General features: G+C 42.3%; 1 protein-coding gene across 2 annotated transcripts in view; it reads left to right on the top strand.

Moving 5' to 3' along the window:
- LOC137106448 (ankyrin repeat and BTB/POZ domain-containing protein 3-A) overlaps positions 1–15,851 on the top strand; it is a 161,403-nt gene that overhangs the window by 87,597 nt on the left and 57,955 nt on the right. For both annotated transcript variants that reach the window (XM_067489693.1, XM_067489694.1), the window contains exon 2: positions 15,201–15,350. In XM_067489693.1, coding sequence (XP_067345794.1) covers positions 15,201–15,350 — 150 coding nt within the window. The remainder of the gene's footprint in view (positions 1–15,200; positions 15,351–15,851) is intronic.

The following is a 15,851-nucleotide window of genomic DNA, read 5'->3' as shown; positions in this document are numbered from 1 at the left end:
AAGGTAATTGAAGCTAAACGCAGTGTAAAGGACATAAAGAGTTCCCGACCTTTTCTGCACTGCCCTATGTTTGGCGTCATGCTCCAACAGTCTGCAAACCAACAAAAGAATATGATATTGAGACGAATGCACCTTTTCCAGAGCTGTGTATCCTGTAAACTGAGTGCAAAAATTAAACGCGGACCTTGAATTTATGCAGCTATTTTTAGGTCAAGCACGAACCCTGCTGCCATACAGGTTTGTGTACCCTACGGGGGCTTAATGAGAGGTGCTGCAACTTTCTCAGATGTTTTCCAGATGTGTCTTATTCCTACAGACTCAGCAGAAGTAACAGACCTCTTGCACTGTTTGTTGTTTGCTCCCTCTGGAGCCAGAAGACGTTTAGCAGGTTACTCTGACACGGCCACAGGGGAGGATCAAGCCCAAACCCTTTCGTTTGGGTAAAGACCTCAGTAGCCAGAGGCCGTTGTGTCTCTTTCCGCTCGCTATCGAACGGCCTTTCAGATAAATCGCCAACTCAATAATGCTCGGCTTTAAAGTGATTATTCTTTTTTTTTGTTGTTGTTGCGCTGACGGCTGCAGCGTGAAGACATCCAGCTGAACACAGAGAACAGATCAGGTGTAGCAGCGTTACCCTTCCCACAGGGCACAGGATCCAAATGTCAACATCATCCCTGCCAAATTACAGACATGTTCTATTTGGGTACACATGGCGACATGGGAGGGGCCGCGGGGCTGAATGGCATCAGTCCATCTCTTTTCACCTGTGAGAAATGTCCAAAGAGGAAAACGGGGCCGAAGCCTGACTTCTGTCCGAGTTCTCTTTCAGCTAGACACAGACTACCACTGCGTGTAATCATCGGGTAAAATGCCTTGGCTGGCGCTGGGAGCAGGTGAGCTGTTAAACACACAACGTCTTTAAATCAGCGTGTGGTACATTAAACCCTAACTGCCAGTCGATTGTCGTGGGAGGTTTTCCACAGAAAACAGTGTCAGATTTTATTACCGGATCCTTCAGCCCCTGCGGGAACCGTGAATTAGGAAGCCGCCACCTTTAAAAAACACCTGATCTGCTCTGTGTATTCTCATGGACCAGGTGGTTCTTCTGAAGCGTCTCTGTGAGGGTGCCCTGGTGTGCCTATACAACCCTGCCTTCTAAAAATTACGTTCCTAGACAGCTGAACTGTGAGCACGATTACGTTTTTATGGTCAACATAAAGACTTAATCATTTATTGTACTTTTACAAGCCAGTGGGAAACCAGATTTTCCAGCACCTCGTTCAGAATCCAGATTACAAACGCCGCTAATGACTAGGAACCCAGTGTTTATATCACGTGTTGTAGAAACTTGTAGAATTGTAGAAACTTCTTCAGTGGAACCGGTTTGTCTTCGAACAGGGAACCTACCAAACACACAGTTTTCACAAAGTCTTAATGGACCAACAAGCTGTGGTAGCTGTTACTATCGGAGCAGCTGCCTCTTTTATCCGAGCTCGTTGCAGCATTTGTGGCCATTTTCCTGTTGCTGTTTTCCAACTCAGCTACAAAAAGCTGATGAACCTGTCCACAGTCTGTCCCACTGTACGAAGCTCAAATTAGCTTTGTCGTTGGTGATTCAAAACCCATCTGAGATCTGGGCAACAAACGCAGGTGTTCAGTGATCCTTCCTTGTCCTCGTATTACGAAGATTAAGGAAGCTGTCGGGGCACCGGCTGGACTGGAAACCTCTGTTGAAGGTGATCTTCAGGCCATGAAGAGGAGAATTAATTGTGGCACATTGAAGTCTTGGCCAGGTAAGCCTGCCTGCAGGGGTTGCAACTCCTGTTTCAAAGGAGAAAATGGAAGTTGAGATGTGAAATATGTACTGAGAGAGATTTTTGCTTTTTTTTTTTCCTCTTTGCATCCGATGATTGTGTAAAAGTCTGTGTTTGCTTTATCATTTTCAGACCCTCGCCGACACCACACTCTTTGCTCTTATCATCCCCACTTGTTGCACACTGAATGGTATTTGTGTGGCATCTGATTACATTACGCTGCTTCTCTGTCTCTTTGCCCCCGGTGATTACGATGACTCACATGGCTCCATTCAGACATTCCACCTATTCTGAACAGATCCCATCTGCATAATGCAAACAACAGACTGACTTACACAGCGTTGCGACGTTCGTCACACAATGAGAAGAGTGTGTGCTGCTTGAATTCTTGTCCTGCTTTCTCGACGGAGACTGTAAATGTAGTAAAAGGCATCTGGCGAGGCGTGGTAAGGTGCCCATGTGATGAAGGATTAGGCTCCAGATGCAAAGACTGACACAACACATTCATATTGTTTTGGTAAAATACAAAAGGGAAATTGTGAAAAAGAACTAAGAGATGCATCTCAGTACTTTCCAGGGTGCACGGTCACTCCAGTCCCTTCTAATTAAAGTTGACTGTGATGCTCAGTTTGCTTACTCACTGTGGCTTTGGCCCCGGACCAGAAAGTTGTTTGGAAAGCCATCTGGTGCAACACCTCTCGCCCTGAAAAAAAAAAAAAAGTCTCCTGTGATTGGTAATTGCTGTAGATGTTTACAGTATGTAACTCTACAAGTGAGGCAAATTAATGCTCGGGGTTTGAAGGTTTAGAGATCATAGCTATCAGGGGATCCTCACCACTCTATACCATGTGTTAGTCAGCGCCAGGGCTCAATATTTAATAATAATATTTCTGCAGCAGATGTTGTGTTTCTTTCCGTAGTGTGTTTACTCAACTGCAGCATTTTTACTTTTGGTTTTTGTTTTGCAGACGTAAGTTATTCTTCAGGTTTGCTTTGTAAAAACATGCATCACAACAGTCATTTAATAATGTACAACCTTGTCGTGTTTCAGATGACATTTACTCGCTGGACATATTGTTTCATGTAACGTTTTTCGTGTTACGCTGTGTGATGGCCACAGCCTCTGCCACTCCATAAATTTGTTTGGTAACGTTTTCACTCAACCTTAATTTTCCCTCAAGCTAATTTTGTTTTCACTCATAACTTTGTAAGCTGTCCTAAATAACAGAAAGCAGCACAATTGATTAATTTTGCATTATCAATATTTTAAGTAGTTTTATTTAAGCTGCATTACCCATTGGTTAAAAAGGGGGCTCAGTTGGTAAAGCAATCGTCCACAAACCACGGGGTCAGTGGTTTGATCCCCGGTCCCGGCTATATATTGAAGTGTCTCTGGGCAAGACACTGAACCACTAACAGCCCATTCCCTTACCCAGCTGTGCAGTGCCGGTCCAAGCCCGGTAGAAATTGGGGAGGGGTTGCATCAGGAAGGGCGTCCGGCGTAAAAACTGTGCCAAATCAACATGCGGACAATGATCCGCTGTGGCGACTCTGAACTCACGGGATAAAGCCGACCCCTACTAAAACAGGAACAACACTTCTACCCTTTATGTGAAGTGAACTAATGTAGCTTCACTTCCAGTTTGATGCTACTTACACGTAACTATTAACAGTGTTATAGTGTTATGTATGATACTATATCAGTCATAAGGGACTTTCCTACATTTCTCTGCAAAGTGAGTACTTTTTAATTTGATGCATACACTAGGTGTTTTTGATAACCACTGAAATGTAAGGTTTGTAATGTTCAGGAAAGTGTTTAAAGTGTTTCATGGTGTATATTACTACTCAGAGATTTCTTTCACCACCAAGTGCAGTACATTCTCTGCCAAGTCACGCGTCTCACAGAGGAGAGAGCCCAGCGTGTCTTTCTTAGACAGCTATTCTCTGGGATTTCAATTAAATTGCAGACCTTGAACATTGTCAGGCCAGGCCAGGTGAAAAGAGGCGTGAGGAGACATCACACATACATACTGTTACATTATATTCTGTTAACAGGGGAAACTAACTACAACCCCGATTCCCCAAAATTTGGGACGATTTGTAAAATGGAAATAAAAAGAGAAAGCACTGAGTAAACCCATATTTTATTCACAATAAAACATAAACAACATATCAGATGTTGAAACTGAGACATTTTACCATTTCATGGAAAATATGAGATCATTTTGAATTTGATTGAAAAAGTTGGAACAGGGGAAACAAAAGTAATTGCTCCAAATCAAAAATGACTGGAGGAGCATTTGACAACTAATCAGGTTAATTGGCAACAGGTCAGTAACATGACTGGGTATAAAAGGAGCATTTCACAGAGGCAGAGCTTCTCAAATGTGAAGATGGACAGAGGTTCACCAATCTGATAAAATGAGCTAATATTTTCCATGAAATAGTAAAATGTCTCAGTTTCAAGATCTGATATGTTGTTTATGTTCTATTGTGAATAAAATACGGGTTGATGAGATTTGCAAATCATTAACACTCATACTGATATGATATTTCATACTGAAATTATGATATTTTCATACTGAATATTATGATATTTTATACTGAAATATCCTAATATTGTATGATATTTCATAAAGTGTGAAACTAGTTTAATATTCATTGAAACTTTATTTCAAGTAAAAAGCAGTTGCAGTGCTTGCTTGATACACTCCAACGACAGATGCACACACGCACGCACGCACACACACAAATTGAGAAAAGGTCTGCAGTGATGCATCTCAGAATCCACAAATATATGGAGAATAGAAGGTCTGCAAACATGCAGAGAGGGGAGAGGAAGGTAAACAAAGTTTTTCAGTTTTTTTTTTTACTGTTAGTGAGATGCAGCCAGTTTGGAGAAGATGAGCATATGCTGCAAAATGATTCCAAGTAAACACATCTGCATGTGTTTTCATTACATGGCCAGATACATTTGTTTGTTGTGATTTATTTATGAGGCTGTGAGAGCCCATCTTTTAGGAAGATATTACACTGGGGGGGAGGGGGAACTGTCACTGGAAACAAGAGTGATGGAAAACAGTGGATCATTCGAATGCTAATGAACGGATGGAAAAATGTTCAGGTCAGTAAGCAGCTGAGTGCAGTTATTAAAACCCACAGTAGTGACCCCGCGAGGCTGAAATATTCATTACACTTCAGAAATCTAACTTTGATCAGTGAACTGCGACCTAGTTGTAGCTTCAAGTGAAGGATTTCAGGAAGATTTCCGAAGGCTGTGATAAGCTGTATCCAACACGGTGCCTTTCACTGCACTTTGGATCATACACAGTATTTCTTTACCTCCTCTCACCAACAAGCTAAATGGGTTGAGGATGTGCGACTGGCAGGACACTACCACAAGTCCTTTTAGGTTTATGCACATTTCTGCAGTCTACAGTCAGTAACTGTGAAAGTAGGCTAAGATATCCATGGCTTTCAAAATCATTCTGAGATTGATGCAAGAGAGATTCTCCACAGATTGAATCATGTCATCAAAGAAGTCCAGTTGATCTTTGGCTAACCAAACCTGGATGACTGATGAGTCCTCAACGGCATATTTAACAGAGCTTGTTTTCATTTATAAAATAGATTTTAAAGTCATTCTGTAGTATCGTGGCTCTGTGGTTAAGCCCGTTGTCCTCCCCAGGCATGAACGAGGATGAAAGGAAAGAATAATACAAATGACATAGGATCAATTTGATCAAATTCTTCTGATTACAAATGTACATTCAGAGGATTTCCTCAGCAATTCCAGGCGCTTCAAGGACTTATCAGTGAATATCAGCCCATAGTTATGGTTTAGCAGGTGACCCATTAACTTCTGGCACAGTTATTATTACACTATGTGTGAAACATCATCTGGTGACATCTAGTGGCCGAAGTTGTTCCATATTAGTGAAATATAGTCATCAAAGTGTTGATGTAACCATAAGCATGTATAATTGTGCAAAACTAAATGCAATATCATGATAAATTGGACCACGTACTATGGGATGATCAGTGGTGACTCCACCATCCCCGTATATTTCCTGAAGAACCTTGCAGCTTGGAATCATCTCATCTCATCAGTGTCTACACCCTCTGTCTGAGGTGCATTTAGGAGAATCCAGTGAGTCTAGCTGGATCTGAAGGAATGGCACTGTTTGAGCGCTTGCTGCTTAAATGTTTGGGATGTGAGGCAGCAGATTTATGTTCAGCTTTAAACTTCATTGAGCTCTGTTTTCTAATAACTGCGGGACCTCTGTCCCCCCTTTTAGGTGAAAGAGTGAAGGGACTCTGGCAGTAAGTGCTGCTCTCACCCTGGGTGAGAAAGATAATAGTAGTACTCTGTCAGACCCTTGGTGCCCTTGTTTGTCTGTGAAGTAAATAGGCAGAGATCCAAGTGCTGAGACCCAGTGAAAGCGGCGTTTATAAGGGGCAATGTCTGAAGATGGCACAGTAACCAGCAAACTGAGCTACTATCCACCATGGAGGAGGTGTCTGTCAGGTACTACTGCTGCGTTTTCAATGTAAGTGTAATATTCAACAAGCCGATGTCGCACCGGCGACAGCAAATGAAGGTAACATGTGAAAAGTACAACTTTACATTAATGTAAATACATTTGTTTGTTCTATTTTGACGTTTCTGTATGAATCATATGTGGCCAAGCTGCTAGTCAGAGAAGCTTGGGAATTTATTCTAGCCTACTCTAATATTCGGATATTGTTTGCGCAAGAAAAATAATTTAAGATATAAGCTGTGTTTACTCCATATAATATGCAAACTGTACACATACTAATATTTTGTGTGGAAATGGACCTCAGAGGGTCTGTACACCAGATCACTGCATCCAATTATTATTTACAGTACAGTTTGTGACCTGCAAGTGTCTAAAACACGTTATTAATATGAAGTCAGCAATGATCAAAAATGACTCAGTCTGCCGTTAGTAAAGCACTTAATTGCTCACAGTCTGCATAATGTCAAAATCTGAGCACCTGATTGCTCTTTATTACCAAGTGACCTTAACCTTTTTAACCCTTCGTTAACATGAAAATACGTTATAAATAAATATATATATATATATATAAATCATGTTTCAGAATGTTTGTACCCCACTAAGCGTGTAAACTATTAACATCAATGGACACTGAGGCTGTGTAGAAGTCGACTGCGTCTTTTACTACTCTGTGCTCTTATGGTACCAGCAGCTGGGTCATGGATCTATGGCTGACATTTGGAGTTAGCCAGTTGGGTCGGCCGTTTAATCATTTTGGCCATTTCGCTGCTAATGTGGTCTGAGTCCCAAGTGCGTTCATTCATTATTGATGAGAGAATAAATGCCTCTGTGGTACACTAGACGCAGCAATTACCCAACTGAACCATCCCCATATGACGAGAGGCTTTCTCAGATGGCTGGTCGTCCATGTGCACTGTACTGTATGTGGCTCTGGGGCTTCAAACTCACAGAGCTGGGAGCTGAGGTTTCTTCTGTATGTGTTTTCCTTACAGTAGGACAAAAAAAAAAAAAAAAAAAAAAAAAGACTTTTTAAAAATGCGGCTGCCTCTCCCAGCGCAGCCAATCGCCGCGCTGTTAGGCAGCCATCGCCTGTTGCCGTGGCAACTACCTGTTAATATTCCGGCAGAGTTTCCTCGTTGACAAGGGGAGAGTACCACTTTCGTAACAGAAAAATCAATTGGACATTGCTGCAGAAAATAAGCAGGCTGTGCCATGTGGTGGAGGTGAGATTGGCGCTACAATACCTGCAGCACCCGTTTAAGCTTTGGAGTGACCTCACTGACCTTGACGTGTTATTAGGAGAAGCAGCAGCTCAGTACATCTGGCTTATTGCAGATCCAAATATCTACGCGGTGATATGAGCTCTAGTTCTTATTGGGTCAGTAATTTTCTTAAAATAGTTTCTTTTTTCCTCTCGAAAGAGACTGTTCAAAGGTCAGGCATTAAGAAATTGAGCTTTCTTTGCTCTGGAGTGGTAACGCCTTTCAGAAGGGACTGGTTGTCTATCATGTGAGGGGATGGCATTGATCATGAATCCTATTATGCCCCGAGTTTGATCTGAAACAGTCCAGACAGTCCAGGCTCCCATTTCTCTTCTGCAAGAGACTGATTTTAAATGGTGCTTTTTGTCATGCAAGAAAAGGCAGGAAAGTCTGAATAATGAGCAATTAATCACACACACAAACACACACACACACACACAATCTTGGTTGTGACACATTGAAGCATTCATCTAAAACCACATAATTAATAGCCGGATCCGTGTGCTGAGCCGAAACAATTAGTCACATAATCAGCTAAATGATCAAATGAAAACTCTCATTGGCATTTCTGAATAGAAATGGTTCTCAGGTATGACGCTTGTCTTCTTTTCTTTGTCTTAGTTGATGCTAAAACTCACTGTTGCTGAGACAATTCTCATTTCGTCACCTTTGCTATTTTGAGCCTTGATTGACAGTTTCGGCATTTTCAGCGTCGAAGAATCGGTGAAGATTGATGTGCAGCCTTAGTCGCACATACCTACATATAGTTGCAGTCCCACCTATACGCACAAGAAATATTAGTATTTCAGTATTTAGTGCTTTTGCAAAATAGGACATGTCTGTCTAAACCGTTATATCACAAGTCTAGTGTGAGCTTTTCTGCCAAACGTTGGCAGCAGATGTGCAGGGAGGTATGAGGTGCTGCCTCTTGCTCAGTGAGAAAACCTAACAAGGAAAGCATGACTTTGTTTGAGTAATGCACAAATATAGAATTGTTTTTTACCTCATGTTTCAGACAAGTGTCTGGAGCAGAAAGAAAACAACTCGAATTCAAAATGTCAAGCTTTGCCATTAAAGCAGCAGTGTTTTTTTTAATTTTATTTCTGTGCAGAAGACACAGACGCTGTCACCTGTGAAGCTGCCTTTTGGACTTGTTTTAGGGGATTTAGTTTAAGTAGTGGGAAGCTGATCTGCCTTCTGGATTCTGATGACAAGTTAATGGTCAAAGCTGTACATTTCAGTAGCTGAGCTTAAACACTGACCAAAGGTAAGACATACGACTGCTACAACTCGGATTTAACAAACACACCTTTAGCTTGGAAAATAGCTAGGCTAGGTTTTATGCTAGGTTTTATGTGGCATGCTATAAGGAAGCTAAGCTAAGCTAATTCTCGGTTGATGTTAGCTTCATATTTACCCCATAAATGAGAGTAGTGCTGATATTCCCTCCTTTCATGCTGTAATTCAAGCGATAGGCACCTGGCAGTAGTCATGTTCCAGTAAGGAGTTTTTGTTCTGCTACTAAAGTGCAAAGTTCCAGTTGGGCCGCACACCTTCGCTAATCTTTCCACTCAAATAACATGTTGCAGTAGTGAGGTAGCCTCTGTTAGTCCTATCATTGCAGGAGACAGGGCCACAAACAATGTGGCCTAATTCAAAAAGTGAGCCGGAACTGAGCTGAACCCACCACCGTCCGTGTTATTGCACCATTTGTAGCCCTATTGCCAAATAACTACAAAGACACACATTTGTGTCATTTCTTCTCAAGCCGTTTTTAACTAATTGGGCTTGTAAACATCAAAAACCTGGTTGCAAAGTCGCTTCATTAACATAGTAGTAGCACTAGGCTTTAATGCTGGATGAAATCAAAGAGCAGCATCCTGTTTCTCAGTTTCAAGCAGCGCGAGTCCTGCTAATTGCTTTGTTCTGGGCCATGCTTTGTGCTTGTTCCTCAGCTTTTCTTCCAGATGAATTTTCCAAATGTTTTTTTTTTTTTTTTTTACACACAGCTGTTGTTAGTATACGCCTGTGCAGCTCAGCATTGTCTACATTATTTATGACGACTTGCATGAGCGGCGGTCTTTCCGCGGAGATGACTCAGGGGAGTCGGGTACACTGCTTCCAGCTTTAATGTTGTCTTGTCCCCATGACCCAGTCTCCGTCTTCATCTGCCCGACAGCAACAGAGATGAAGGCAGCCCCGAAATAGCAAATGCAGGTCATATCTGTTTATCTGGGATTAGACTGTTTCTCAAGTGTGTGTGTATATATATATATATATATATATATATATATGCCACTGAGCGCATCCAATTGCCTCAGAGGTTGCAGAAAGATGTGCTTGTAGTGACTCAGAAATACTGTTTGAGCTTATAAAACACGCCTGTAATGGCTCAGAGTCTCATGTTGCTTGTCATTTTTAAAATCAGGCATTTGTGTCAGCATCCCTTCTTTCCTCCGTCGCCGTCTCCCCGCTATTCCTCATCTCCAAGAGGCCAGGTTGGCTTCTTTCTCACCTCTGATGTTTATTACACATACAGCACCTAGGATCAAATATTGCAACTTTTTTTTCCCTTCTATCTGGAGAAGCCAAGTGTTAGTGAGAGATAACATGTAGAAAGAGTGGGAGGTGGGGAAAGAGAGAGCTGCAGACTTGTTTATATGTCTTGATCTGACTGGATGAATAATTCAGCAAAGGCCTTCCTGGCACCCCATGATTATATTTAAAGAATAGTTAGGGCAGTGGGAATTTAAAAAAAAAAAAAAAAAAAAAAAAAAAAAAAGCTGGGGAGATGCACTTTGGACAACCATGGAAATGGAAGGCGTTGATTACAGAGTGCAGCGAATTATTCAAACCTGCCCCCCCCCCCCCCCCCCCCCCCCCAAAGAAAACGACAAAGGCAAGCAGAAACTCTCGAGCTGTGAATGCCAAAATGGTTTTAGTGATTAGAAGAGATCCTCTGCCTCACTGTGGGACAGGAGATGGGGAGGGATTGACAGCTCCTCTTTTACCTGAGGCTTGAGAAATTTCCACTTTTCTATTTGCCAGCAGACATTCTGAAGTCTTTTTTTCAGGATTTAAACTTTACTTTTTAGGCTTTGCTCTCCCTAAAGATTTGCAGTGCTGAACACAGTGCAGCAGGGCAGAATTGATATGTTGTTTACTCTGCAGTTTCATATTTTTTTCCTTCCTTCCTCTTGATCTGTGACCTTTTGTTTAGAAAAACATGCATTATTCCCAGTTTGACAATGTAACTTCTTAGGATCGTGTTTATACATATTCATGGAAAAGAAATCATTGACTTCATCACAGTTAGAGATGTGATTCTACACATAAAGCTACAGTAATCAACCCTTTTTACTTGAATGACGACTTTAAATCAGTTTTATTTATATAGCGCTAGCTTACAACAAAAGTAATCTCAAGGCACATTACAAAGTAAGGTCAAGACCTTACTGACTTATAGAGAAGGCCCAACAAATCCCCTTTGAGCAAGCCCTAGGCTACGGCGGAGAGGAAAAACTCCCTTAACTGGAAGGAACAGAACCAGGCTCAGGGTGGGCCGCCATCCGTCTCAGTTGGCTGGGGGTGAGTGGAGAGTGGACAGAGGAAAGAAAAGAGCAGCGAGACAAAACCAGGCAGCAGATAAAACACTGGGTACAGACAGAGCAAAGTACAACTACGGGCCAAAAAAAGGCCACAAGTTCTCCAACCTTAACGCTCGTAGGTGCTTTGTCCTTATCCTGTCATGTTGGTCCCCACGTAGGAATGCAGGGGTCTGCGGGCACTGCACTGCTTGAGGCACCAAGAAAGAAAAGGATGCAGACATTTACTTACGATGGTGCCAAAAAAGTCGAATAGAAGGTTTAGGGTTGGGCACAAAGACACCATGGTTGGGTTACGTATGAAATAAACATGGTTATGTGTTGTGAAAATGTCATTTTTTGTTTTTTTTCAACTCATAGGCCACATGACTCAAGACTTGTTACAACAAAGCGAGTGTTGTTTTACACTCAGCTCGAACTCTGGTCTCCTGTGGGACAGTCCTCTGCTATGTTGACTCACCCATCCATCCATCCTGGCCACGTCCTGGCAAATGTTTCTGCGTTTAAATACCCGCTGAGCTCCCTATGTTTGCTGCAGCTGCTGTGCGTTGCTCAGCGGTAACACGGTTATGTTTGTCATTTTGCCTGGTTGTACAATCCACCTACCTAGAGTGAGGTAGACGGGGTTTTGGAAACCCTGGGAACCGCAAGGTGACCTGCACTCTGACTGTGATGTGTAACACGGTGCGTGTTCTGTTAATCTCAGCTGGATGGAATCTATGGTTCATCAGCCCACAGCCCTTCTAGGTTAACTCGTATTGGTCCCGTTGTGTTGGTTCCAGATGTACAGGCTCAGTGTTTGTGTAGAAAAGCTCTAATAAGCCTGTGTAGATTTACCTGCTCGGCGCCAGAGAAATTAGAAATTCCAGTAGCTGGTGAACACAGTGGAGCGTTTAGCAGCCAGATATCCCCCGCAGGAGTTGGTGGAGGGCAACTTAAATTTATCAGGTCCAGACACATGACTTCATATGAATACTAATGATGCTTTGCATTTGCTGAACGTGTAATAAACAACCTTTTGCTACATCGACTTTTAAGATGCTAAATTTGTTTGGATTTGTGTACAGCTCAAAGGATAGAAACCATCCCACCATGTCTGAAGCATAAAGGGTTTGTCTTGGCTGTGTCCCGCTGGCTTGGTGATGTGATTTTTGTATCTTTGGTAACCTGACATAGTGAATTGTACAAATGAGGATGCACAGATGCATGATCTGAAGGGCGACTCTGTCCTCTCTGACGCGATTAGGGCTCCAGGATCTTCCAACCCAAGCGCTCGTCAACATGAATGAACTGGAGATTCATGCCAGCTCCATGCAAATGGCCAGAGTTTGAACTTTGCTCTCAAGCTCTGGCCTCTCTCTTCCTCACAGATCTATTTCTGTTGCTGTACAAATGTACAAACTCCATAAATGCCTTCGAGGAGGGAAAATGTGTGCCGTTATTGCCATATTTACATGATTATCATATCTGCCTCCTCTCTGCTACAGCCAACTTTTCACTCCACCTTTGAGTGTGGGTGTTTGGAACAACTATAATCACTTCTGACGTGGTTAGATGACACAGTGTACAGATTAATTAAATTCAAGTACACCAATGCATTCAGATGATCAAACAGGTTCAGGTTCAGGTTTACTCATTTCCACACTTACTGTATATGCATGACATTCGCAGAGGGAAACGAAATGCCATCATCTGAAGCACACTGAGGCCCTTAGCCTTTATCTAACATCTTTAGACAAAATCTTTGTAGAACAAATGACATAAGCCTTTAAAGCAGTGACACCTTGGAAAATATCTCTAATTTGGGGAACAATGAACTGCAGTGTGAACCTTTCATGTCATTCCCCATCCCACTTGCCTTAGTGGTAGCTGCCTTTTTATTTTTACCACGGCAATGAAAAAATAATGATTTTACAAAAACACTTTGTTTGGCAAAGCCTGACTCGGTAATTTACAGGTCAAAATGTAGCCATCAAGGCTAAATGATTGGGCCAAATGCAATGTTTTAGGAATCTAGGTTTTAGACAACCTAGTGTTTAAACGTGTATATATCAGTGAAGCAACTCCTAACTAACTCCTAACTGTCTAAAAGTTTCATGTAAAGTAGCCCGTGCAGTTTTCACTTTCCAGCAGATCAGTGCTTTATGGGAAATCTTTTTACTTCTTGGAAAAAGAACCAAAGCTACAAAACTGTAGACCAAACAAATAATCCATTTTTTGTTTCATCCTACGCTTGAGGAATTTGAGACACACCCTATTACCAGCTGCTCTGTCAGTGCTGTTCAGCGGTTAAATAGCAATGGAAAAAATGCTGTTATAATAATTATTGAAATCTCTCTCTCTAAAAAAAAAAAAAAAAAGACATCCCCGGAAAGGCTGTGGGAAGGAAAGGGAGTGGGACGCTGACTGGGGAATACTGGAATCTTGGGCTGAACACTGTGGGAGAAATGTGGATCTGGAGAACTCCCTGCTCCCTGTTCCATGGAGGAAAAACCACAAGTAGAGCCTGCACTGTGTCCACTGTTTGGCTCTTTTGTCTTATATGCTGGCACCAAACAGACAAATTGACAAAGTTGCTCCATGTTGTAATTACTGTTTGTTGAGAAACAGCATATCCCCCTGTGCCGTGTCGTTAGGATTAGCACTCAGCAGGGTGTTGGTTTCCATTCTCCTGCAGCAAAAAACTCAATATCTCATCTGTCACAAGCCATTCTCTGCAGCCGAACACAGCCTGACTGCAGTAACTGCACCTAAATGAATTCCTCTTCTCCCGCCAACGTTATCGGCCGCACCTCGTTTGAAGGGGAAACAACACGTAAAAAGAAAATGCACATCCAAAACACTGCCATGTTCACGATGGGGCTTTAAATGTACAGCTTTGAGGTAACAAATGTGGCTCGCAGCCTAACTGGCTCCGTTACAGTACAAGTCAAAGCTGGCTGTAAAGCCAGGAAGAGAGAACGTTAAACTACAAGTAGTGTTTCGCAACAGTGAAATCAAATAGTTAAAACATATTTTGAACTTACAATAAATGAAGCTAACTCCTGCACTAAAAATCCATCTTTGTCATATCAGAGTATGCTGCACATATTTTACTAGCGCTCACTCACCACACTGTCATTTCCAGAGGCTGTGTATCTGAGCTGTGCATTTTAATAAACCGTTGGCTGCATGGACCTATTCAAAATCAATAACATGGGGCAGGAATGCATAAACATGGAGAGCTTGTTTCTCACTCTCAGGGGTCCTGACTGTCCAGTGAGCCTAAAACCCCATAAGCAACAATTGCTGTAATGCAATGATTTCATGGTGAGATGCCAGCATCTATAGGGCTGAGTGTGGGCGAGCTATGCACTCGGTATGGGTCACATGCACATCTGTGAGCGCGGACTAGGCTTGAATAAATATACATATAGTTTTTGGAGCAACATGCTGCCCATCCACACAACAACACCACAACACAACATACCATTCCAAACCATTCGGCATCTATTAGAACAACACGGTTCAGGAGCAAAAGAGTCTGGCTGCTCAAATGACCTGCTTGCAGTCCACATCTGGTAACCACTGAAAACATTTAAACATTGTGAGGCACAAAATACAACAATGGAGGCCCTGAAATTGTTGAGCAGGTAAAATCCTATGCGTAGCTACTGTAAATCAAATGTACTATCACTTTGTTTCAACGTTTAATTATTAAACAAATGTTTGCTCTCTAGCTGCTACATGTGAAATGAACGTGGGATGTAAAATGCAACCTACCAACTGTGTTTCTGATATTTAACTGAATGTGCTGATGTATGTTTTCTCTGCTCTTCTACATTTGGTACCATTTGAATTCCCCCGTTGTTTCACAGAGTTGGTGATTAACTTGACATTAGCATAAAGTGAAGATGAAGATGAAAACTTTTTCCCCCTGGGGAGCTTTCAGAAATCTTTTCTGTTCCTGACCTTGCTGCTCTGTGCCATCTGCAGGTGTGCTGAGCCTGCCGGAGAGTTTGAATCTGCACCGGGACCAGCAGCGCTCAGGGAGGGGCAGTGAGGGACATGGCTACAGCCAGGCGGAGCTCCGCACGCTGGAGCAGTCGCTGCTCGCAACCCGGGTGGGGAGCATCGCCGAACTGAGTGAGTTCACTTTCTGCAGTTTACTAAACACGACGTGGGGAAAAACAGTGGCAGTTTGGTTCATTTTGGTCTGGATGAAAGAAAAAAATTACCCTTTGTAAGAGTGTAGGCTTTTTTTTTTTACAAGTTAAACTAGGGAGTTAAACCTGCTGTAACAGACTAACAAGAAAATAACTGATGGACACTGTCGGTGTCCATGCTGACGTCCATCCACCACAACATTAAAAGCACCAGTTTATACAGGCTGTATTCAGCAGGATTACTTGCTGATCATATTTTCATATTTTTATTAGATTTATTAATAGTTTAGCTTTTAAATCCATGTTAAAAGTATTCAGTTTTCTCCTTTTGCTTCTAGAGTTTAAGTGGAAGCAGACTAAGACCCCCTTGGTACAAAGGTCTTGTTCCAATTGGCTGATCCACTCCAGGGTTTGATGGAAAGCTTTCTCACCAGGCCAAACAAACCGTAGCAACATGTCAAACGCACACCTTAGGCACCAA

The sequence above is a fragment of the Channa argus genome, chromosome 21 (genome assembly GCF_033026475.1).
Source record: "Channa argus isolate prfri chromosome 21, Channa argus male v1.0, whole genome shotgun sequence".
Lineage (NCBI taxonomy): Eukaryota > Metazoa > Chordata > Actinopteri > Anabantiformes > Channidae > Channa > Channa argus.
This window is presented reverse-complemented; position numbering and strand designations above follow the sequence as displayed.